The sequence below is a fragment of the Malania oleifera genome, chromosome 2 (assembly GCF_029873635.1).
Source record: "Malania oleifera isolate guangnan ecotype guangnan chromosome 2, ASM2987363v1, whole genome shotgun sequence".
NCBI classification, from domain to species: Eukaryota; Viridiplantae; Streptophyta; class Magnoliopsida; order Santalales; family Ximeniaceae; genus Malania; species Malania oleifera.
In genome coordinates, this window is record NC_080418.1 from 104,215,790 (window position 1) to 104,242,496 (window position 26,707).

The 26,707-nt window shown below is 40.4% G+C and overlaps 1 protein-coding gene across 8 annotated transcripts in view; it reads left to right on the forward strand.

Moving 5' to 3' along the window:
- The window catches only part of LOC131149144 (protein ENHANCED DOWNY MILDEW 2-like), a 133,599-nt gene that overhangs the window by 24,654 nt on the left and 82,238 nt on the right, over window positions 1-26,707 (forward strand). For all 8 annotated transcript variants that reach the window (XM_058099286.1, XM_058099293.1, XM_058099288.1 and 5 more), the window contains 2 exons: window positions 803-856; window positions 958-1,091. In XM_058099286.1, the coding sequence (XP_057955269.1) occupies window positions 803-856; window positions 958-1,091 (188 nt within the window). The remainder of the gene's footprint in view (window positions 1-802; window positions 857-957; window positions 1,092-26,707) is intronic.

The following is a 26,707-nucleotide window of genomic DNA, read 5'->3' on the forward strand; positions in this document are numbered from 1 at the left end:
CTGCACTTCATGCATGAAAGGCCAACTATATGAACCACATTTTGTTTGGTTTTGGCATGTACTGAGAAAAGGGCAGTGAGCGTCTTTGATGTTTTTCGTTGGGTGTTTTCTTGATTTAATTTTTCTTTCAGGCAATGACCATACAAGTTGCTGATGCAGATGTATATGTAGGTTTTGGATTTATCCCATTCCAATGTGTTTGGATGAAAGGATATGGATTAGTGTCCAAACTATCAAATCTTATCTAATCTCTAATTTAGAATGGACCAATTTTCTATTTAAGCAAATCTCTTGGGTACTTACTTTAGAAACATACATGATGAATGGGGAAAGACTGTACATCTTCCCCTCTGCCCCAGACCCTGATGGATTGGGAGCCTCATGCACTGGGTGTTACATTTACTAGGAATGCAGTCCTCTCTTCTTGCATTTGATACCCTTAATGTTAATTTTCTGATTTTATCCCTTCGATGCAATCCCCAGGTTCATACCTGTGATATTGCCATCTCACATTTTGTTGCCTGTCCTTTGTTTGGGTTTGATGGGTTTAAAAGACCATGGTCAATTACTTGCTGTCTGTATTTAACTTTATATTTTAGTTGCTGTCACTGAACTTAATTCTGATTGTGATGCTGATTTAAAGTTTTTTTTTGTTTTTTGTTTTTTGGATTGAAGTGTTTTCCTATTTTGGCATTCAATTGCTGACATGTTTGCAAATGTTTTGAGTTTCTATTCCAATGAGAAACTTTATATATGCATAATAAATGTACCCTGTGATTTTCACAAATGATATCTTGAACAGTATCTACGAACTTTTCTTTTGGAGACTCCTAACAAAAAGAGACTTCTTAATGAGGTTAGTGTTAACAATTTCTAACCCCTTGACTGTGCGGCTTTTGTTGCTTTCTTATTTTTAAACATTGAAAATTTGCTCACTTGGTTCAATTGGGCATTCAGATAAGAAAGAACAAGTTTATAGATGATGATGATAGCGACGAAGATGATGGAAATGTAGATGATGATGAATGTGATGAAAATTGGCTGTTCGATACTGTTTGTGCCCTTTGTGACAATGGTGGTGAACTTCTATGGTATTTTTCCTTTTTATTTCTAAAATGCCTTCCATGTCTTTTATTTTTCTTAATTTTAAAGGTTTTTTCACCATCCTATTGTTGTTCCTTTTTTTTTTTCTATGTTGGCATTTGTGGGTTGTCAACAATCTCCTTATGGACTCACTATCATGTATGTAAGTAAATGGTTACATACATGTTGGACTTTGTGCTGCCTGTATAAGGAAATGGCTGCTTCTCACTATTAGCCTGAGATTTTGGTGCAGTGGTAGGGCCACATCAGTGCGAGGGTGCATTTTTGAGTCCCTTGGGTGTTGCTTTGGCATTTATGGGGTGTCAGAGATCTCTCTATGGAGTCACTATTGTGTATGCAAGTATACAGTATTTTGGTGCTTGACAGCCCATCTTGCTAGTGTGCTTATGCGTTCACTGTGAAGCCCCTCAGGCCTACCTGCAGCACGTATAGATGTGGGGCTTTGCATTTCCATTTATTAAAATGATTGCTCTTCACTATTAGCTCGAGCTTTTGGCGCAATGGTAGGTACCAGATCCTAGCAGTGTACTTGTTAATGAACCATGAAAGTAAGTTGTTGGTGATGCACAAGCTTCTAAATATTTCTTTCTTGCAACATACAAATTTTAGGAGTGGATATTATTTGAAACATGGATCATGGAGATTATATAACATTTGTGTTTTTACTATTTTTTGACAGGAAAAATATTTATAATTTAATTGAATTTTTCAGAAAGTCCTCTTAAATGGATATTGTACATCTATCTTTTAAAATATCCAAGAATAGCATCAATTCATGATTTAAATAAATTAAGCCCGCTTACTAGCTCTCAAAATATGGTTTTACATTTCATATGCTATCCACAATTCACATGAATGTATCCAATAAAGAAATAATTTTCATTTATTTCCAACTTCGTACGTGTTGGAACTCTACGGTCTCAACAAGACCCTATTTGTCATTTTTTTTAAGAACCCTTTAGAAATGAGTTCAAGTAGCATCAATTTTATGTTTGTTTACTTTTATATTTTTAGGTGTCGTCTTATCAAGATGTATATTCTTGTAGTGGCACTCCAGCGGAGCTAGAATTTAACTTTTGAGCAGCTGAGGGGATTAAATAAATGATATTTGTCCTTTTTGTGTTATAAATTTTGAAGAAAAGCCCAATGGTAGTCCTAAGTACATTGGTTCATCAGGGGTGGAGCTAAACGTTGCTGTTGGTCCCCACTCAAGTGATAAGTGTATAAAATTAGCATGGTTTTTTTGGGATTGCAACCACTCTAACTTGCTGCATGGGGTTGGACTTCAAATAAACAGATTTTGAGGGTTCATTTCAAAATTCACAAAATAGAAATAGAGAAGCAATTGACACCTGCAACCACTTTCCTCCATCTCTTGGACTGCTGTGCAGCTGCAGAGTCTACATTGCATAGCCTGCAGGCCTTGCACGCCTTATATTAACCCTTGAACAGCGTTGTCTCTGACTCTTTGGCAGCTCATCTGGATTTTGAACCTTCTTATATTCTCAAATCTGATTTCAATCCCTCAAAAGTCTGGCCCAAGCAAACCTATTTCTGGTTTCTTAATTTTTTTTGTGGTAATTTGATATTTTAATGGCTAAACTCTTAATTGTTAGGAACCCGTGAGCATCTAGATCAAAGTGACACCAAAGATTTAACGTGGTTCGGTCAATAACGACCTACGTCCATGGAGCACACACCAAGTATTCACTATCTCGCCGGAAAATATTACAATTCTCCCTCTCTCTCTCTCTCTTCCTCCCTTCTTCCTCTCAGCTCTCTCTGAGCTTCTCACACTTCTGCACTCTCTCTGTGCTGTGTATTACATCTTCCACAACCCTCCTTTTATAGGCTTGGAATTTAAATCATAATTAAATAAAATAAATACAAATGGAAGTTTATAATGAAGAGATTAATGGAGAGATAAATTTCACTGTGTTTCTGACTCAGCTCCAAGCTTGTAACGCGTTGTCTCCTAGCTGTCTTTTGGTTCCATCTCTAACAATCTCTCACTTTAAGACAGAGACTCCTCCTCAACCAGTATCATGAATAAATGATGTGCTCAAAATATGTCTTTAAGCATGAAGACCAACTGAAGTTGAACACAACTTCAGTTTCTCTGTCGTCACCATCTTCCTGTCTGCTCGATTCCTGCGGACTAATCTGATGGCTGTCATCTTCACAACTGGTGTAAAAATACCGGTGTAGTCAATCCCTTTCTTCTGCTCAAAGCCTTTAACTACCAACTGAGGCTTGTATCTTCTGGAGCCGTCATGCTTCTCTTCAATTTTGTACACCCACTTGTTGTGAAGGTCTTTGGGCAACTTCCTCATTCTGTTGGAGGTGAGGGACTTCATCTCATCCTTCATCGCAAGCTCCCACTTGCTCGTATCTGCCACCTGACATGCTTCATCATAGCATTCGGGCTCTCCTCCATCTGTAGGAAGTAAGTAATCAATATACGTTCTGCCTGGTATATGAGACTGAGTCGATCTCCTAAGCTCTGGAGCTGGAGTAGGAGATGGTGGTGCGATGATCTGCTCCACTGGTTCCTCCACCTGAGGATTCTCAGTATTTTGCTGATGTGTCCCAACACATTTTGAGTGGACTAGTTCTAGTCCCTTCTTCTTTGGGGTATGGGTGTTTATCTGGAAACTAACTCTCTTCTGTTTCCTGACTATACAATCCTCACACATGTCAATCTGCACTGATTGTTGACCACTCAATTTTTCCTTTGAGTGCATCATCCTGAGTGCCTTCTCGCTCATGTGACCAAGTCGTTGGTGTCAGTTGTTGCTGTTGTCATTTCCTGCAGCAACTGAAATAGACATGGAGGCATTGGAGGTTAGAAAAAGTGTTCCGCTTTTCTTACCTCGCGCAATCGTTAGTATACCCTTTGAAACTTTCCATTCATCGCCAATGAATTTCTTCTTGTATCCCTCATCTGCTAGTTGACCAACTGAGATCAAATTCTTTCTCAGGTCTAGAATATACCTGACATCCTTCAGCTTCCATATTGACCCGTTTATATTGATCTTTACAACTCCCTTGCCGGTTACGTCGCAGGGTTGATCGTTGCTAAGGTACACCTTACCAAAATTACCTCGTGTGTACTCCTCTAGGCAATCTCTGCAGCATGTGGCATGAAATGAGGCTCCGGAGTCTAAGACCCAAGACTCCTGCTTGCTCTCCAAAGAGCAGATCAACATCTCATCATTTTCAAGAGCAATATTTGCTTCTATCTTTGCCCTCGTCTCGAATTCTTTCTTCTGACTCTTGCACTGGTTCCTGTAATGACTAGTCTTTCCATAGTTCCAGCACTCAATAACTTTTGTGCTCTGGGAATCTGTGTCGTGAGTACCTTTGGGATTTTCGGATTTAGACCGCTTGAGCCTAGATCTGCCGCGGTTGTTTGATCGTCCATGCCTATTTCCTCTGCCTCGACTCTCCATGTTCAAGGCTGAACTCGAATTGGAGCTATGGTTCGGCTGCATTCTTATTTCCTCCGTCAAAATCATGCTGATGACCTCATCGTATACAAGCTTCGATTTTCCTGCGGAGCTACTAACGGCAGTGACGACACCATTCCAATTTTTAGGCAATTGACTGAGAATCAGTAGAGCCCGAATCTCATTATCAAACGTTATTCCGACTGAGGTGAGTTGATTAGACAACTCATTGAAGTTATTCAAATGCCTGCTAAAACTCTCACCTGCAGACATGTTCATCGTAAATAGTCTTTTCATGAGATGTACCTTGTTTGTGGTTGAAGGCTACTCGTACATATTAGAGAGCGCATCCATCAGAGATTTGGTAGATGTTATATGCTTGATATTGAACGCTACAGATTTCAACAACGTCATTCTAATGGCTCCGAGGGTTTTTCGATCAAGCAACTCCCACTCGTCCTCGTTCATGGATGTTGGCTTACCCTTCAACGGTAAGTGCAATTCCTTCTCAAACAAATAATCTTCTATCTGCATCTTCCAGAAACCGAAATTGTTTCCATTGAACATTTCAATTTTTGAGCTCTTTTCATTCGACATCTCGATTCACTGATCTAGAGATGGAATTAGCTCAAATGGATAGCGCTGTTGGATCCGGAATGATCGAAAATCCTAGAAATGGTTCAAGTTGCTCGAAAAACGGACCTAAAATGACTCTGAAAAGCTCAGTCAAAGTTTTAGTCAAACCTGGTCAAACATGCTGATGTGGTCGAGGTGGGGCCCACCTGATGACGTGGCGCTGGCTTGGCAAAAGTGGGACCCACTGATGATGTGGCACCTACCCACAGATGACGTGGCAGGACCTGCTGACATGGCGCCTCTGCTGACGTGGTGGCTGACGTGGCGCGCTGCGGAGGTTCAGACCCGAGTTAGGAACCGGATCTCGGGTTACCTCGGGTCTGAGTGACTTTTCGGGTCGGGTATTGAACTAGGTCGGGTTGAGGCTGATTGGGCGAAGAAGACGCATGCGGCGCGTTGAGCGCGTGAGGGACTACGCGTTCTCGGTGCGTGGAGATGCGTTCTTCTCCGACGATGCGCACGTGGGCGCGTGCGGCTTCTTCTGAACTCCTTTGGAGCTCCGACTGGCACCTTTCTCTTCGTCTCGGTGAGTTGTATGTGATGGTGGCCTCAAAACTTGGTTTCTATCCACTGGACAGAGCTCTGGATTTTGGGATCACTTCCAATCTAGCTTTTCTAGCTCCAACCGGGCTTTGATATCACTTGTTAGGAACATGTGAGCATCCAGATCAAAGTGACACCAAAGATTTAACATGGTTCGGTCAATAACGACCTACGTCCACGGAGCACACACCAAGTATTAACTATGTCGCCGGAAAATATTACAATTCTCTCTCTCTCTCTCTTCCTCCCTTCTTCCTCTCAGCTCTCTTTGAGCTTCTTACACTTCTGCACTCTCTCTGTGCTGTGTATTACATCTTCCACAGCTCTCCTTTTATAGGCTTGGAATTTAAATCATAATTAAATAAAATAAATACAAATGGAAGTTTATAATGAAGAGATTAATGGAGAGATAAATTTCACCGCGTTTCTGACTCAACTCCAAGCTTGCAACGCGTTGTCTCCTAGCTGTCTTCTAGCTCCATCTCTAACATTAATCTGAAATTGGATTCCTATTTCCAAGATTAGTATCAATATTTCTGAAAATATGTATCTTAATTTCATAGAATTTTGAGATCCTTGAGCTATTTTTATTTTATTTTATAAAGAGTCCTAATTTGATGTGAGCCTTGAGCACTATATAACTACGCTTCATTACACACAGCATGAATTTCTCCATAATCGTTCTAAATATCATAAAAATTTCAATGTTTCTCTTGTGGAAACACATCCATCAAGCTAAACAAAGCCAAATAAAATATAGTGCAGCAAGATTGGAGTGGATAAAAAAATAAATTTGTAACGTGATCGGGTGCCATTTGTTTGAACACTTATAATAAAGTGAAAGATATTCGAAGAGGTGTAATGCATGAGAACCTTAGCGCACACTGATTGGAGGTTGTGGATTTGCCACTGTTGTTCTTGGTGATATCAATTTTTCATTTAAGAGAACAAATAACTTCTGTTAAAAGGTGGTAGGATTAAAATATGGATGCCATGGATATGCTATTAAAATTAATGTCTTCTCTCCTATCAGGTTCTGATAAGGAGGGAAATGCCACCCCTGAATTATCCATAGCCCGAGCCCTCGCCTTAAGGGAACTCCCTTAGCTCACTTCTGACCACTTTTCCATCTTGCTTGACACGAGAGGAATCAGGTGGGGTCAAACTCTTTCCTATTTGAGAACACGTGGTTTAAGTGTGAAGGTTTTATCTACCTACTTAAGAATTGGTGACATTCCATGTAGATTGACGGGAAGGTCAGCTATGTGATTGCCTCTAAATTAAAATGTTTGAAAGAGAAACTGAAGTGGTGGAACAAAAGTGTCTTTGGCAATGTCACCATAAAGAAGAATGAGATCTTGAATGACTTGAAGGAGTTGGATGACCAAGAGTTTAGAGGGAGCTTGAATTCTGAGAGAATATCCAAAGAAGTTGCCCTTAAAAGAGCCCTTGTAGAAGTCATCACTGCAGAGGAAACATCTTGGGGGCAAAAATCTAGGGCCCTTTGGTTAAGGACTAGGGATAGGAACATTGGGTTTTTCCACCGAACTACTATTGTGTATTGAAGATACAACTTGATGCTAAAATTTGAAGTGGGGGGTGAACTCCTAGTGGAGGAAGGGGCCATCAAAAGGGGCATTTGCAATTTTTACAAAAAATTGTACGCTGAATGGGAACCTTGGAGGCCAACTATGAATGGGATTTCCTTTAAATACCTGAGCTTCTCCACTGCTCAATGGCTCGGGAGACCCTTTGAGGAAGAGGAAATCATTTCAGCTCTTAAGAGCTGCAATGGGGACAAAGCCCCAGACCCTGATGGCTTAAACATGGTTTTCTTTCAAAGGGATTGGGACACTTTCAAGCAAGATGTTGTTGGTGTCTTCAATGATTTTCACAGCTCAGGCAGATTTGTGGCTAGCATCAACTCAACCTTTGTCTCATTGATCCCGTAAAAAGTGAGTGCTTTAAACATCAAAGATTTTCGTCCCATTAGCCTTGTTGGTAGCTTGTATAAGATTCTTTCTATAGTTCTTGCAATTGGGCTCAAATAAGTGATTTACAAAGTTGTTGGAAAACACCAACATGCCTTTGTTGCAGCCAGATAGATCATGATGCAGCCCTTATCACAAATGAGGTTGTTGATACCTATTTGAAGGGAGTAAATAACGATGTCGTTTGCAAATTGGATATGGAAAAAGCGTTTGATCATGTGAACTAGAATTGTCTGCTTTATATTTTGGGTTTTGGGAATATTTAGTGTAGTTGGACCAATCAATGCATATCCACAACCTCCTTTTCAGTGCTTATTAATGGCTGCTTGCAGTAGTCAAGGGGACCCCACTCTCCTTTTGTTTATCCTGGTTATGGAAGTTTTTAGCCATATTTTAGTTAAAACCAATTAGGATGGGCTGCTTAAGGGCTTAGCATTAGAAGGAACAACAAGATCTTAGTGGTCTCCTACCTGCTTTTTGCAGATGATTCTATTATATATTTTTTTTATGATGATTCTGTTCAAATCCTTGACCTTAGATGCATTCTTTTTGGTTTCGAGGCAGTTATAGGTTTAAAGGTGAATTTCGGTAAGAGCGAAATCATCCCTGTGGCCCTGCAATAATGGTCCTTTTCTGGCTGGCATCTTAGGTTGTAATCCTGGGACCTTTCCCATTTCTTACTTGGGCCTCCCCTTGGGTGCTAAGTTCAAAGACAATGGTGTTTGGGATCCCACTATTGGCAGATTTGAAAGGAAAGTGGCTGGATGGAAAGGGAATTATCTTTCAGAGAGTGGTTGGCTTATGCTCATCAAAAGTACCCTAGCTAATCTCTCAATCTACTTTCTGTCTTTGTTCCCCATCCCTAGTGTTGTTGCCAAAAGACTGGAAGGGATCTAAAGAAGATTCCTCTGGGGCGGCATATGAGAGGAGTTCAAGTATCATCTTGTAAAATGGGAGATTGTTAAGCAACCTATGCTGAAGGGAGGGCTCGACCTTAGATCTCTACTCATTTTCAACAAGGCTCTATTAGTAAAATTGCTGTGGAGCTTCATGTTTGAGAGAATTTTTTCTGGAGGCATGTTGCAATTAGATATGGCCTTAATCATAATGACTGAATTTCCAATGAGATTATTGAAGGCTATGGCACAAGTTTTTGGAAATTCATCCAGAGGGGGTTGAAGAATTTCTTCTCTTACATCCCCTTAGCATGGGTAATGGGTAGAATATTTTCTTTTGACATGACATTTGGTGTGGCGATTCGCAGCTCAACTCTTCTTTTCCTTCCATTTCTAGGCTTGCCTGCAATAAAAATGCCCCCATTTGTCACCATTGGGAAAACACTGATAATGGGACCTTTTGGAACATACCCCTGATTAGGAATGTTCATGAACGGGAGATTGACACTCCTATTAAGTTATATAGCAACCTTTATCATGCTCCGAGTTGGGCCTCTTCCAATGAGCCTGTTTGGACCCTTAGCAAAGATGGCATTTTTTTCAGTTAAGTCTTATTATAATCAATTTCGCCGGCCAGCACTCTGTGTGACCAATTTTCCTTGGAAGCTTGTTTGGAACACAGTAGCCCTTGTGAAAGTTGTTGTTGTTGCTTTTTTTCAACCTAGGAGGTTGCTTCGGGGAAAATCCCCACCTTAGACAATCTCCAAAAGAAAGGTTTGACTACAGCGAATAGGTGCTATTTGTGCCTCGAAGAAGCATAATTGGTGAATCACATCCTTCTACCACTGCTTTTGGACTAGGAATCTCTAGATCCTAGCCATTTCCATGGTCAAGCAGAAATGGGTCATGGCAGCTTCATTTGAGGATGAATTTGGGCTTGGAAATGGATCCTCTCCAGCAACTCCAAAAGGAAGGCTATTTCCCTTATGTTCCTTGCTAGTTTTTGGGTTATTTGGAAGAAAGGAAGAGGAGTGCTTTCGGGGGCAGGCATCTTTTTGTGCACAATCTTGGATGGCTGGATGGTTATGATCTCTAGTTGGCGCCATGGATTGTTTGGGAGATACTTGTCTGTAATTCTTGATTTCCTTGATGTACACCCTTGATTAGGGTTTTCTCTTTTGTTCTTTTGTAGGCATCCCCTCGATGCCTTGTTTTCTCTAATGAATTTCTTTTTCTTTGATAATTATCTTGGGGCTCCCGACTCTCGTGTGGCTCTGATACCACACGAGAGTCGGGAGCCCCAAGACCTTCCAAAGGAAAGCAAACCAATCTTAGACCACATCTCCAACACAGGCCTTCCACACGGCCACTCAACGGAGAACTCGGGTCTTTCAACCAAATGCTTTACAAGAGGAGGTCTTCGGGGACCGTACTACCTTTCTGTTGTGCAGGATCCTCATAGAGGCAAGCACAGAGCATACTCGGCGCCATGATACGATCGTTGCAAGGAACCCATTACAGTTTCGTTAAACCAGAAGTTAGCCTGACGCCACTCCTCAGTGACTTGGCAGGTTACGGGTATCCACTGTAAAGATATCCCTCGTAACATCATATAGACATTACAAGTCCATAGAAGTAAGAAGATAGAAGTCCTTCGAGCAGTTAGCCTTTAGGGGAAGAAGGAGATTAGAAAGCCATGGATAAACACAAAGGAGATTTTATTTCCTACAAGCTCTGATTTTAGTCTAACTTGCTCTGATTTCACTCCAACTTGCTCTGCCTTACATAAGGGAAGGCAGTCCCTTTAAATAGAGGTCTGAGACCCCGAAAACTTACATGATACGCAAACAACGAGAGTGACATAAAGCTGACTCGACTGAGACATAAAGTTGGACGATGACATAAAGCAAAGTCGGTGAAGACTTTGTGGCATCGACTGACAACTTTGTCAAAAGGACTCAACAACTGACAACTGACATAAATAAAGGTGACAGCACATGGGCGGCTGTATTTGTGCGGGAGTGACCCACCACCTTTAATTATGCAAGACTTATTGACGCATCAAGCCAACAAACTTGGACTTTAAGCAAACTTACAGCGCACACAGACATAGGACGGCCCACCACTGTGGACTTTAACAACAATAATACATAAAGTAGTTACGGACGTGGCCCGTCATTTTGGACTTCTGCATGATGGTGAGAGATTCATGTTGACGTAGTCTTCATCCGTTATCTGTCCATGAATCGGATGGTAGAACGTCATTTTCTTGTATGGGTTGTCTTCATCATCTGTGTCCATCGGATCATCTGGAGGGTCTGGTGGCTTTGGAGCAGGAATCTCATCTGGAATGAGGACGACGAGCTCGGAGCAGGACCTCAAGTCATTCACTTCACAGAGGTGATTCAGCAGTGAGAACTTGTATCTTGGCCATGTAGAAAGGTTGTACAGGGTATCCCATTCATACGCTTGATTCTGGGACCATAACAGCTTTCTGGTAGGATTGTAGAAATACGGTCGATGGAGTATGAAAATACTGTGTACGGCTTCTGCTTCCGCTGGGTCCATTTTCCATATGTTGTGGTTTCCCATGAGAACTGTTAGCTTCTTTCTCCATGTAGATAGTTTGTCGAACAATTGGAGGAAGGTCCACAACAGTGATTTCTGGTTAGCTGGATCATGAAGATGGGCATACGTCTCCTGTAGAGGGATGAATACAGCATGTACCTGCAAAACAGAAATATACCAAAGGTACCATAATACATGTGCATAGAAGGAGGATGGTTTGATGACGTATGGATTTAGGAATGGGTAGTCTGGAAAGGTAGGGTATTGGCCTATGGTCATGGCATAGTGAGGATAGAAGATTCTGGCACTAGATTTGATTTTATCTGGATCAGTGAGGTCAGGTTCCATATCTGGAGGGAAATGGATATGGGTAGAGGCACTAAGGTAGAGTATATCAGGAGGAGAGGACGAGGACGAAGCCATGAGTATCAGTGGTATGGCTTGGTGGCTGGTAATGAAGAAGGCTGTTTTCCTGGGGCGAGATAGCATGTCTGCGAGAACATTATGGTCGCCTTTTATATGCTTCACGGAGAAGTCATATCGGGAAAACCAATCTTTCAATCTGAGTATCTGCGGATCAGGGAGAATCTTATTGTGGAATTCAAGCATCTTTGGAAACGATGAGTTGTCCATTTCAACAGTAAAGTGCTTTGATCTGACGTAGAAGTCAAACTTTTGGATTCCATTTTTCACCGCAATTATCTCCTTGAATACGGTGTGATAATGCTTCTGCGAGTCTTTGAATTCTCCGCTTGCGTGTCCGCAATAGGTTCTTCTGTCGTCCTTATCTTCAAGTAATAATGCACCCCAAAAATGATCACTTGCGTTTGACTGAAGGATGAGATTGCCGGTAGATGGAATAGTCAGAGGCGGTGGATCCTTTGCAACTTTTTTCAAATGTCTGACAGCATTTGTCTTATTAGGTCCCCATGGTGGAGGGTTCTTTTTCAACAGCTGTGACAGGGAGCTGGTGTGATGGTTTGCGTGCGGGATGAAGTCTCTGATATAATTGATTATGCCAAGAAATTGTTGAATTTCTTTGACAGAAAGATTTGTATCTGGAAACTTTAATAATTGTTCTGTGAGATGTGGACCTGGGCAAATAGTACCGTGGGAAATTTTCATCCCCAGAAAATCGATTTCTTTTTGTCCAATCACGCTTTTCTTTTCTGATAACATAATCCCGTACTGTGATGCCAACTGGTGGAAATGTTCAAGAAGCTGATGGTGTTCTGCATTACTTTTGGAAAACAATAATATATCATCGATGTATATCAAGGTACTATGCAGAATAGGATTGAAGATCCTGGTCATCGCTTTTTGAAACAGTGACGGCGCGATCTTTAAACCGAAGGGTAAAACTGTCCATTGGAATTGTTCATTCGGAATACAGAATGCTGTCTTGTATCTGTCATCTGGATGAATACCGAGTTGCCAAAATGCACCTTTGAGATCGAACTTTGAAAATATTTGTGCTTCAGCAAGATGGATGAACTGTGTTCTTACTTTTGGAATAGGGAACTTGTCATCCCTGATGAACACGTTCAAAGGCTTGTAATCAATAACCAATCTCTTTTTTCCTCTGATCTTCTCTGATCTTTTTTCAACATAGAATGCTTGACATGCCCAAGAGGAATTGGTTGGTTCAATGAGACCTTGTCTTAATAAGGAATAACATTCTTCTCTGGCTAACTTAAGGTCTGAAGGAGACATTCCCGGATGTGTAGCTTTAGTCGGACTGACATCTTCATTAAGCTTGAAGGGAATGTGAATGAAGAAATCTGGGTTTTTCCAAAGTGGACGATCATGAATAAACTGATCATGACTTTCAGCACATAACTTCAGAAGTCTGTTTTGGATGGACTGGAAATCTGGACAGGAATACGAAAGAGAATAAATCTTGTTTGTCTGGGTGAAAGGCTTGAATTCTCTTTTGTACTTAATTCCAGTGGGACTACGAAACACTTGTCAAGAGCGGTTGTCTGTACAAACACTTTGACTTGTGGTCGGTTGTGAGAAATGAGCAAAGGAAAGCAACCCATCCAGCCCATGGATAGGCATCCGACGCCCAGATCCAAAACCAAAACCTTTGTGGATCTACGATAGAGCCCTTGAAATTCTTCGAGAAGAAGGTCTCCTTCCTTCTGAAGAACCAGAACCATATCAAACTGAACCCTACCAAACTCCAGTTTCCAAACTACCAGAAACCCAGCCAATACCGTGTTTTATGGCTTCTCCATATGACAAACAATTTCCACCATTGGAACCCAGATCATATGATTCCAACCTTCATTCTAGACCATTCGTCCAACCCTCTGAAGTTCAACCAGACGGATCAAGGAAACTTCCATCACAAGCTGAACAAGTTCTGAACTGGCAAACCCAGAATGCTAGAACACAGAACACGACGCTGAATGCCATTGACAACAAAGTTGACAGACTCATCAACCATGGCGCTCAGATGAATCAACGATTTGACAACCTTGATTCCAGAATTGAAGCATTATATGATGATCTCAAAAGAAGAATCAATGTTCTTAGTTCTGAACTCAGACATTTCATCTCTGAAGGATACTTTGGATCCTTATTCAGTGCTAAAGAAGAAGAAATCAGACGGCTCAGAGAAGAAGTATCACAAATTGAACGAGAATATCGGCCAGCTTCCACACCATCCTACACACCTAAAGCCTTTCCGTATTCTCCATCATATTCCTTCATTCCACAGTCACCACCTACACCATCTTACAGACAGCCTGATTATTCCAAACACTTCAAATCTACTGCTGAAATTCTGAGAAAACATTCCCTTATTCCAGCAGCTCCTGTTGTTCGCAGATCTCCAATCCCAGCAAAACCTTTACCACCTGAACTTGTTTATCAGCCACCTGAACATGTTGACCAGAAACTCAAAAGCCCATTTGTTTCACTTGATCAATCTCCATCCTTCCTTGCTGATCCAATTCCTGAAATACCTATTGAAGACAACAGTGATGTTTCCACTGAAACTGACACATCATCCTTATCCTCAGATCAACAGATCACTGATCTCACCAACATGATGATGGCATCACCCACAGAACCAGGATCGTCCAGAACTCAAGAATTCCATGACGAGTCCGATACCACAGTCCCTATTGTGGAAGAACCCTCGGAAGCCACCTCGGCTCCTCCTCAATCGGCTCCTCATCATTCAAACAATAACTCATGGTTCTCTTTTGACGGATTACCTCCAACCAAGTGGAGAGACAGAATTGGTGAATTTGGTGCATGGATTGATCTCCAACTCTCAAAACCCGGGAACACATTACAATCAGTTCTTGTTGAATTTACATCCAGATTTACTGGTACACTAAGAGATTGGTTCCAAAGTCTTGGTGAATTCAGACAAGTTACATTCATTAATTCCCAGATTCCCTCCTTTGCCTTGGGAACACTCTACAGAGAATTTGTCGGTGATCCAGACATACATGCCAATGTTGTTCGTCAAGAATATTTTGAAATGAGATGTTGCTCTTTAAAGAAGAAGGATCTTGATTTTCATTATCAAAGAATGTCTAAACGGTATTATCTTCTTGGTGGATTTCATGATGATAATCTCAGACAAGTTTATATCAATTCATTACCAGAAGATATCCAGCCAGACTTACAGAGAAAGATCGCTTCACTCTCTCGACCTCTCAAAGAAATCTCTCTTGGAGAAATTCATCAACTGGCACTCACTGCTCTTGAGAAGTTGTGTGACACTCATCAACTATTCTCAAAGATGATCAAGCAGAACCATAAATTCACGAAGCAATGCAAAAAGCCCAATTTACAGATCAAATGCAAAGAGAAGAATTGCATCTGTAGTCCCAAAAAGAAGAAGCATTTCAAAGACTACGGTTCTGACAAACTTTTAAAGAAAGATCACAGAAAGAAGAAAAGATTCAGATTTTTCAAGAAGAAGAACAGAAGAGGATATGACAAATCTCCTTGCTGTTTCATTTGCAAAAAGAAAGTTAGCCAGAGAAGAATGTTATTCCTTATTAAGACAAGGTCTCATTGAACCAACCAATTCCTCTTGGGCATGTCAAGCATTCTATGTTGAAAAAAGATCAGAGAAGATCAGAGGAAAAAAGAGATTGGTTATTGATTACAAGCCTTTGAACGTGTTCATCAGGGATGACAAGTTCCCTATTCCAAAAGCAAGAACACAGTTCATCCATCTTGCTGAAGCACAAATATTTTCAAAGTTCGATCTCAAAGGTGCATTTTGGCAACTCGGTATTCATCCAGATGACAGATACAAGACAGCGTTCTGTATTCCGAATGAACAATTCCAATGGATAGTTTTACCCTTCGGTTTAAAGATCGCGCCGTCACTGTTTCAAAAAGCGATGACCAAGATCTTCAATCCTATTCTGCATAGTACCTTGATATACATCGATGATATATTATTGTTTTCCAAAAGTCATGCAGAACACCATCAGCTTCTTGAACATTTCCACCAGTTGGCATCACAGTACGGGATTATGTTATCAGAAAAGAAAAGCGTGATTGGACAAAAAGAAATCGATTTTCTGGGGATGAAAATTTCCCACGGTACTATTTGCCCAGGTCCACGTCTCGCAGAACAATTATTGAAGTTTCCAGATACTAATCTTTCTGTCAAAGAAATTCAACAATTTCTTGGCATAATCAATTATATCAGAGACTTCATCCCGCACGCAAGTCATCACACCAGCTCCCTGTCACAGCTGTTGAAAAAGAAGCCTCCACCATGGGGCCCTGATCAGACAAATGCTGTCAGACATTTGAAAAAAGCTGCAAAGGATCCACCGCCTCTGACTATCCCATCTACCGGCAATCTCATCCTCCAGTCAGACGCAAGTGATCATTTTTGGGGTGCATTATTACTTGAAGATAAGGACGACAGAAGAACCTATTGCGGACACGCAAGCGGAGAATTCAAAGACTCGCAGAAGCATTATCACACCGTATTCAAGGAGATAATTGCGGTGAAAAATGGAATCCAAAAGTTTGACTTCTACGTCAGATCAAAGCACTTTACTGTTGAAATGGACAACTCATCGTTTCCAAAGATGTTTGAATTCCACAATAAGATTCTCCCTGAGCCGCAGATACTCAGATTGAAAGATTGGTTTTCCCGATATGACTTCTCCGTGAAGCATATAAAAGGCGACCATAATGTTCTCGCAGACATGCTATCTCGCCCCAGGAAAACAGCCTTCCTCATTACCAGCCACCAAGCCATACCACTGATACTCATGGCTTCGTCTTCGTCCTCTCCTCCTGATATACTCTACCTTAGTGCCTCTACCCATATTCACTTTCCTCCAGATATGGAACCTGATCTCACTGACCCAGAAAGAATCAAATCTAGTGCCAGAATCTTCTATCCTCACTATGCCATGACCATAGGCCAATACCCTACCTTTCCAGCCTACCCATTTCTCAACCCTTACGTCATCAAACCATCCTCCTTCCATACACATGTATTATGGTATCTCTGGTATATTTCTGTTTTGCAGGTACATGCTGTATTCATCCCTCTACAGGAGACGTATGCCCATCTTCATGATCCAGCTAATCAGAAATCACTATTCTGGACCTTCCTCCAGTTGTTCGATCCACTATCCACATGGAGAAGGAAGCTAACAGTTCTCATGGGAAACCACAACATATGGAAAATGGACCCAGCGGAAGCAGAAGCCGTACACAGTATTTTCATACTCCATCGACCGTATTTCTACAATCCTACCAGAAAGCTGTTATGGTCCCAGAATCAAGCGTATGAATGGGATACCCTGTACAACCTTTCTACATGGCCAAGATACAAGTTCTCACTGCTGAACCACCTCTGTGAAGTGAATGACCTGAGGTCCTGCTCCGAGCTCGTCGTCCTCATCCCTGACGAGATTCCTGCTCCAAAGCCACCAGACCCTCCAGATGATCCGATGGACACAGATGATGAAGACAACCCATACAAGAAAATGACGTTTTACCATCCGATTCATGGACAGATAACGGATGAAGACTACGTCAACCTGAATCTCTCACCATCATGCAAAAGTCCAAAATGACGGGCCACGTCCGTAACTACTTTATGTATTATTGTTATTAAAGTCCACAGTGGTGGGCCGTCCTATGTCTGTGTGCGCTGTAAGTTTGCTTAAAGTCCAAGTTTGTTGGCTTGATGCGTCAATAAGTCTTGCATAATTAAAGGTGGTGGGTCACTCCCGCACAAATGCAGCCGCCTATGTGCTGTCACCTTTATTTATGTCAGTTGTCAGTTGTTGAGTCCTTTTGACAAAGTTGTCAGTCGATGCCACAAAGTCTTCACCGACTTTGCTTTATGTCATCGTCCAACTTTATGTCTCCGTCTAGTTTGCTTTATGTCACTCTCGTTGTTTGCGTATCATGTAAGTTTTCGGGGTCTCAGACCTCTATTTAAAGGGACTGCCTTCCCTTATGTAAGGCAGAACAAGTTGGAGTGAAATCAGAGCAAGTTAGACTAAAATCAGAGCTTGTAGGAAATAAAATCTCCTTTGTGTTTATCCATGGCTTTCTAATCTCCTTCTTCCCCTAAAGGCTAACTGTCCGAAGGACTTCTATCTTCTTACTTCTATGGACTTGTAATGTCTATATGATGTTACGAGGGATATCTTTACAGTGGATACCCGTAACCTGCCAAGTCACTAAGGAGTGGCGTGAGGCTAACCTCTGGTTTAACGAAACTGTAATGGGTTCCTTGCAACGATCGTATCATGGCGCCGAGTATGCTCTGTGCTTGCCTCTATGAGGATCCTGCACACCAGAAAGGTAGTACGGTCCCCGAAGACCTCCTCTGGTAAAGCATTTGGTTGAAAGACCCGAGTTCTCCGTTGAGTGGCCGTGTGGAAGGCCTGTGTTGGAGATGTGGTCTAAGATTGGGTTGCTTTCCTTTGGAAGGTCTTGGGGGCCCTATGCCCAAGTGTTGACTGCAGCGAAACAACAACGGTGCAGGGTTCTCCTACAGTGATACTGAAATCAGTGGTAGAAATAGGTCAATGATCAGCTTGGTAGGATAACGAGGAATCAAATCAAACCAAGCAAAGGTATGCGATGATAGAGGAGTGGCTCAAGGCAATAGAAGGAAATAGCTATATGGGGCTGATGGATGCTTTCAAACTATGTTTGGTGCCAGAAGTGTTAATCCCACCAAAATTCTAGACCCCAAAGTTTGAAAAATTTGATGGCTCCAAATGTCTGTGATCCCATCTACTAATGTATAGTGCACTATAGTAAGAAAGATGGTAGCATACGTGCACGTTGATAAGCTCTTGATGCATTGATTTCATGATAGCCTCATTGAAATCTAGAAGTGGAGTAGAATTGAAATAGTATTTCTTATTATTTTAAAATAAGGTACAATATGAATGTCTTATAGACTACAAGGATAATCTAAAAGGGAAGAATAATAAAGGAAAGAATAACAAAAGGAAAGAATGACAATTGCTAACAAATCTCCTAGAATATCTCCTAAGAATAATCCTAGAATATCTCCTAAGAATATTGTCATAATTACATAAATTGCTCCTATAATCAAGGAGAGTTGACTGGATAAATTTGGAAACTTTCCAACACTCCCCCTCAAGCTGGTTTGAAGATGTCTTCCGTAGCCAACTTGCCGATCAAATTTTCAAATTTCTTCTTTGGTAGTCCTTTTGTAAGTATATATGCTACTTGTTCAATAGTAGAGATATAGGGTAAACAAATTAGTCCACTGTCCAGCTTCTCCTTTATAAAATGCTTGTTGACCTCAACATGTTTTGTTCTATCATGAAGCACTAGATTGTGAGCAATGGCTATGGCAGATTTGTTATCGCAATACAGTCTCATAGGTAGTGGATTAGCGACTTTCAATTCTTCCAATAATTTTTTAATCCACAACACTTCACATATTCCATGAGCAATTGCTTTAAATTCTGCCTCTACACTACTCCTAGCTTCTACAATTTGTTTTTTGCTTCGCCATGTAACCAAATTTCCACCAACAAAGGCACGATAACCAGAAGTTGATCATTTATCGGTTATACTCCTAACCCAATATGCATCAGTGTGTACCTCAACTTGTAGATGTCTATGGTCTTCAAACAATAGACCTTTTCCTGGAGTCCCCTTTAAATATCTTAGGATTCTATAAACTGCATCAAAGTGGTCAGGCCTTGGTGAGTCCATGATTTGGCTTACCATAGTGATAGCAAAGGCTATGTCAGGACGTGTATGCAATAGATAAAGTAGCCTTCGAACCAATTTTTGGTACTGGTTTCTATTGGTTACTTCTTCAGGCTTGGAAGGTTGTAGTTTAAGGTTAGGCTCTATAGGTGTCTCAACTACTTTACACCCTAGTAAACCTGTTTGTCCAAGCAAGTCAAGCGCATATTTTCTTTGTGAAACAAAAATACCTTTTCTTGACCTTGCAAATTTCATATGAAGAAAATGCTTCAAGTCACCCAAGTCTTTAATCTCAAATTCATTAGCAAGCATTTGTTTTAATTTCTCAAGTTCCTTGCTGTCATTACCTGTCAATATCGTCAGCATAAACAATTAGAATAGAAACCTTCCCTTCATTTGAGTGCTTATAGAACATGGTGTGATCAGCTTAACCTTGGCTGTAACCATGATCCTTTACAGCCTTCTCAAAGCGTTCAAACCAAGCTCTCGGAGATTGCGTGAGCCCATATCTCTTCCAAGATTACCTTCAAAACTTGGTGGTAATTCCATAAACACTTCATCGTCTAGATCTCCATTTAAAAAAAACATTCTTTACATCCAACTGGTGTAAGGGCCATTTAGAATGTATAGCTAAGGAGAGTAACACTCGGATTGAGTTTATCTTGGCCACTGGAGCAAAAGTTTCTTGATAGTCAATTCTATATGTTTGTGTAAACCCTTTTGCAACGAGTCTCGCCTTGTATCTCTCTATATTGCCATCAACCTTGCATTTAACTGTAAACACCCACTTGCAACCTACAATTTTCTTATCCTTTGGCAAATCAACAATTTCCCAAGTACTGTTGTTCCATAGTGCATTCATCTCTTCAAGAACTGCTACCTTCCAATACGGATGATCCATAGCTTCCTGAATGGTCCTTGGAACAAATAGGTGAGAAATATTGGATGTAGAGCCCTTATGATTATGAGTCTATGGTATGATAAATATTTGGAAATGGGGTGTGTGGTACAAGTTTTAACTCCTTTCCTAATGGCTATAGGTACATCAAGGTCAGTAGATTGATCAACTAGAAGTGTAGTAGAAGGATTACTTAGGATTTCCAAATGACCAATTTTTGGAGGTGATGATTGATTCTTCTATGAAAATGTGGGATGATTCTTAGTATTAGAACGATACCTACCTCTAGTATAAACACGAAGCTCAGAAGAGGGATTATTCTGTAGCAATTCTACCCTTGTTTGTGATTCCCTTATGCTTTGCACAGGCACATTGGGATTTCCATTTTTTTTCACTATTTAAAATTTCATTTCCTTGAATGTTTTGTAGAGGGATGTCAATGTCAAGGACAACATTAGGCATTGGTATAGAAGTTTTCCAAAACTGATCTTCACTACTCTCTTTCTCCCCTTGAAGATAAGTTTGGTTAAAGTAAGACTGATTTTCAACAAAAACGACATCCATACTGATGTGAATTTTTTTTGTTTTTGGATTCAAACATTTGTACCCTCCTTTATTGGGAGCATATCCAAGAAACACACATTTTTCAGCCCAAGGATCAAGTTTAGATCTAAGATGAGCTGGAATATGAACAAAAACAGTGCATCCAAATACTTTTAGAGGCAAATAAGAAATTATCCTTTTATTAGGAAAGGATTTTTTTTAGGCATGCCAAAGGAGTGATATACTGCAGCACATTGGTGGGCATTCTATTAATAAGGTAACAAGCAGTTAGAATAGCATCCCCCCACAAATATTTTGGAATATGCATAGAAAACATTATAGCCCTGCAACCTCAAGTAAATGACGATTTTTCTTTCAGCGAGGCCATTTTGTTGTGGGGTGTCATCACACGTGGATTGATGTTGAATCCCTCTTTGTTTCAAAAAAATTATCGAAACTTGGTTGAAATATTATGTACCATTATCTGTACGAAGTATGCTTATTTTTGTGTGAAATTGATTTTCGATCATACTATAACAATTCTTGAATAATATTAACTTCGGATTTTCCATTCATCAAATATACCCAACAAATCCAAGTATGATCATCTATAAAAGTCACAAACCATTTTTTTTCGGATAAGGTGGTGACCTTAGAGGGACCCCAAACATCACTATGAATCAAATAAAAAGGTTTTGATGCACGGTAGCCTTTTGAATCATAAAGAACTATGACTTTTTGATAATTGACAAACATCACAATGAAGAGAAGTACCATCCAAATTTTTAAACAGACTAGCGAATAAATATTTTAAATAAGAAAAACTAGGATGCCCTAATCTAAGGTGCCAAAGCATTATTTGATCATGCACAGGGATTGAACTAGTACTACCACTCAAGCCCTAAGCTTGTTTATTGTTGAATAGGGTATCATCAAGAAAGGCCATTGATCATCCTAGCACTGCCAATCATCGCCCCCAAGTTCTGGTCTTGAAATTCATAGTGAGATTCAAAGAATATGATACGACAGTTAGAATCACGAGATAATCTACTAACAAACAGAATATTGCAAGTAAGTTTAGGAACATAAAGGGCAAATTTTAATTCTATTTTCTCGGAAATTCTAATTGAACTTTCTCCTGCAATGGATGAAAGACTCCCATCTGCAATCCTAACCTTTTTATTACTCGGACAAGGATAATAAGATTGCAACAATTGAGATATACTGGTCATATGGTTGGATGCACCTGAATTAATAATCTATGGTGCAAAGGCTAAAGAACTGGAATAGGCACTCGACATATTACCTGTTTGGGCCGAGGAACCAATAGAAGTACCGGATATTAGATTGGATTTCAGCAGTTGAAGAAGTTGATCCATCTGCTCTGAACTTAGAACATTGGTATGGGCTTCATTTGCTCTAGGAATCGCTTGGTTGTTTCCAGGTTTGCTGCTCTTCCAATTTGCTGGTTTTCCATGTAGTTTCCAGCAAGTTTCTCGGGTATGGTGTGGTTTAGGGCTTGACAGTGTGACCTCGGTTAAATGGGGAGGAGAAATTTCTTCACTTGTCCTCGCCAGGGTTTTTTATACTAGATGTTGAATTACTCGGATGATGGCTTGAATGGTTGTCTTGTTAATTGAATACAACTAGTTCCATGTATCATTGAGTATGAAGGTCATTTGTCTTCATGAATTCATTATTGTTGGAATTGATTTTTCATGACTATGAATGACTTCCGAGAAACCTCTTGAGTTTTCATGACAGTTGGATTGAACGTGTAGTTATTCTGTCGATGGAGAGCTTCAATGAGTGCCGCTCGACCCGTTAGTTGAGTTTAAATTGGGGGTCTGTGATAATTGGTATCAGAGCATGGCGTGCGTGAGCCTAGTGTGCGTGAACATTATGAGTTGTAAAATGAGAATTTAAAATTTTATAAAACTGAACAATGCAGAGGCATGTAAGGCAAGGGATGACTTAAGGAAAAGGCATGCCAATAGAGTTTGAGTCCGCCAAAGAGAAAATTGATTTTGAAAACAGAATTGTGGAACTAGAGTAAGTCACTCCATGTATAAAAATCCCTGGTATGGAGTAGTTGAAAGCATTGAGAATAGGCTGAAATGCAGTAAGGGCATGATGCCATCTCTCCCATCTCATGAAGGAGAAAGATAAACAAAGCTCGAGTTATTCGAGATGAGAATTGAACAGTTGGAAACACATCGAGGGCGTGATGCCATCCATCATCCCAAGGGGTAGTGCCAATAGAGCTTGAGGCCTCCCTATGGAAGCAGACCAATAGAGCTTGAGGTGAGCCGAAGAGTATTGAGTTGTCGCCTTCAATAGGTTGAATCACATTGCCGGCGTGATGCCATCCATGATCCCAGAGGGTAGAGCCAATAGAGCTTGAGGCCTCCCTACGGGAAACAGACCAATAGAGCTTGAGATCTATTAGAGAATATTGAGCTGTTGGAAGCCTTGAATAGGCTGAAAGACATCGAGGTCAGATGCAATCCAGAATCCCACGAGGTTGTGCCAATATAGCTTAAGGCCGCCCTACTTGAGTTAATTGAGATCGTCGGTTATCTTTGTGCATGCCGAGAATGGAAAAGAATCCGTGACAATTTAATGGGTAAGTGAGCAGAGGACTTCCAATAGGACTACATAGAGATGGTAATGGTTCCCGCCAAGCACCCAAGAAAGTAGGCAAGGTGTTATGCCAAGTGCTAAAGGGGTTGGCCGGGTGAATGCTGCGCACTCTGATAAGTCAACATGGCAGAGAAAGGATAATGGTTCATGCCAAACGCCCAAGAAAGTAGGTAGGGTGTCACACTATGCGCTAAAGGGTTGGCAAGTTGAATGAGGCATTTTTCAGTTAGTATGGCAGGGAAAGGATAATGGTTCATGCCAAGTACTTGGGAAAGTAGGCAGGGTGACACGCCAAAGTGCGAAGAGGGTAGGCAGGGTATGCTGCACGCTCTGACCAAGTTAATATAGAGATTTAGAACCTTACGATGACTTGAACGATGATATGATGCAAGATTCGGTAGATTTCAATACCCAAAAGACAACCAATTGGAATGAATGAGTTGTATATCTTTTCAGCTCTTTACCTGTCAGTAGTCGTAGTTATCTCATACAGTCGATGAGTTGTATCCTTTTTCAGATCCTTACCTGTCAGTTGCCATAGTTATCTCACACAATCGACGAGTCATATCCTTTTCAGTCCTTTACCAGCCAGTTGTTGTAGTTACCTCACATAGGGGATGAGTCGGATACCTTTTTCAATTCTTTACCAATCAGTTGTTGTAGTTACTTCGCATAGTGGATGAGTCGTTTTCCTTTTCAGTTTTTTACCAGTCAGTGGTTGTATTTCTCTCATATCGTGGATGAGTCATATAGAGTAAAGACTAAATATGTAGAGTATAACTTGGCATACATGTAGTTGATGACGAATGTCATCAACAACAAGAGTGGGAAGTCTTCTTACAAATACCTCGACGAGGACGTCGATAGAGTGAGTGGGGGAGAATGTCAGTGCTTGATAGTGTGACCTTGGTTAAATAGGGAGGAGAGATGTCTTCACTTGTCCTTGCCAGGGATTTTTATACTGGATATTGAATTACTCGGATGATGGCTTGAGTGGTTGTCTTTTTGATTGAATAAAACAGCTAGTTCCACGTATCATTGAGTATAAAGGTCGCTTGTCTTCATGAATTCATTATTGTTGGAACTGATATTTCATGACTGTGAATGGCTTCCGAAAACCTCTCGAGTGTTCATGATAGCTGAATTGAATGTGTAGTTATTGGTCGACTATGTCGAGGGAAAGCCTCGACAAGTGCCGCGTGGGGGTCCGTGACACGCGGCTTATTACAATAGTCACACAATACTCGAGATTTTTGATTGGGATATGACCACTGTACAGAGGCATTAACAGTAACCAAAACAATAGGATTAGCAGCAACCAAAGCCGAGTTCTCCACGGTTCCATTAACCGCTTTTTTCTTTAGCATAAAGTTTCGACGACAATCTTCACGTCTCACTTCAGAAAATACCTCTCGGATTGGAGGCAGAGGTTGCCTACCAAGAATCCTTCCCCTGACCTCGTCAAACTCATCATTGAGTCAAACCAAGAATTTAAAAATTCTTGCATCTTCCACTATCTTCTTGTTGTAGTTGCAATCAAAATGGCTTTTCCATTCATAATCATTGAATAGATCCAAGTCCTGCCACAGCCCCTTAAGGACATTAAAATACTTAGTTACACTATCTTCCCCTTGTTGGGTCCTGCCAATTTTTTGCCGCAATTCATAAATTTGAGAATAATTTCCAAGGTCAGAATACATCTGATTAACATTATCCCAGAGTTCTTTTGTAGTAGGATAGCACATGTAATTAGCACTAATATCTTCATCCATTGCATTCACAAGCCAAGCCATAATCATGGAATTTTCAGCATCCCATATAGCATATGATGGGTCTGCTCTCTCAAGGGCATTGGTTTCATTAGTAAGGTACCCAATCTTACCTCTCCCGCGGATATACATTCGAACTAACTGAGACCATCTCAAGAAGTTGGCTTCATTGAGACGGATATTTGTGATTTGGATTGAATGAGGTTCGGTATGGGCTACTTTGGTTCCAGCTTTGGTGTTGACCGCAAGTTCAGGTCTGGCCATGGTGGAAGTTTTAGAAATTTCAGACATAATGGAGGCTGAACAGGGTTAAGGCAATAATGCCTATGTGAATTACGGTGTTATCCCAATAGGGGGGTGAATTGGGTATTTTTAAAAGATTATAACCTTTAAGATCTAATTTCGAAAAACCTTTAATTACAAATTTTCAAGTTACCTAACAATAAGGTTAATGTTTCACAATTAATCAATCTAATATGTGTCTTTGTCAAGCATACACTTTTACCCAATTACTCACATATGTAACAAGTGTTCAACACATACACAATGCACAAGTAATTTAAATACAATTCGGAAATTGAAAAGGAGTTAAGGGTAAGAGAGATGTAAACACGATTTTATGAGGTTCAGCCAATTCGGCCTACGTCCTCGCCTTGAGCAAGCCACTCAAGGATTCCACCAAATCCTTACTCCTTTAATCGGGACGGAGCTTCCCTTACAATCCGCTGCTCACAAGAGGTACAACTTCCTCCTACTCCACTGCGTACAAGAGATACAACTTTCTTCTCAAGCGCGGTTCACAACCCGAACCATGATTACAATATAGAATTACAATTCTGCAAAACTTAATATTGCTTCTAACCAAGCTAGTGACTACAATAGAAAATCCTAAAACATATCCATATGATAAAACTTAAAGCTTAGTATGAATGTAATGATGAGATCGTTATATGAATGATATGCTTCACAAAATTTACCTTCAAGCTAATATCTTCGAAAAAATAATTTCTTATAAATGAACGCTTTGGAGGTTTTAGGGTTTTGAAAACAATCCACTTGATGCTGGAATATCAAGATACGATCCTTGCAAAAATAATCTTTAATAACACGTAGATCTAGGTTTTAGCTATCAAGTAATTTGTAAGATTAAATTTTTGAATATAATTATGACTTGAAATATTGCAAAGATTTAGGCAATACTTTTCAAAATAATATTTCTCACAAATATATATTGAATCACTCTCAAAGTTTGCAATCAAATAGTTACTGTAGTAGTAAATATTTGAACGAAAATATATTCAAAAGTATCTCATAGAATTTAGTTTAAACAAATTTTTCTCTAGTATGTATATTCAATCAGTGAATAAAAGTATTCAAACTATTATTTTTGTTCCCAAGAAATATATGTATAATCTAATGAGTATGGGAAAACAAAAATAAGATTTAAATG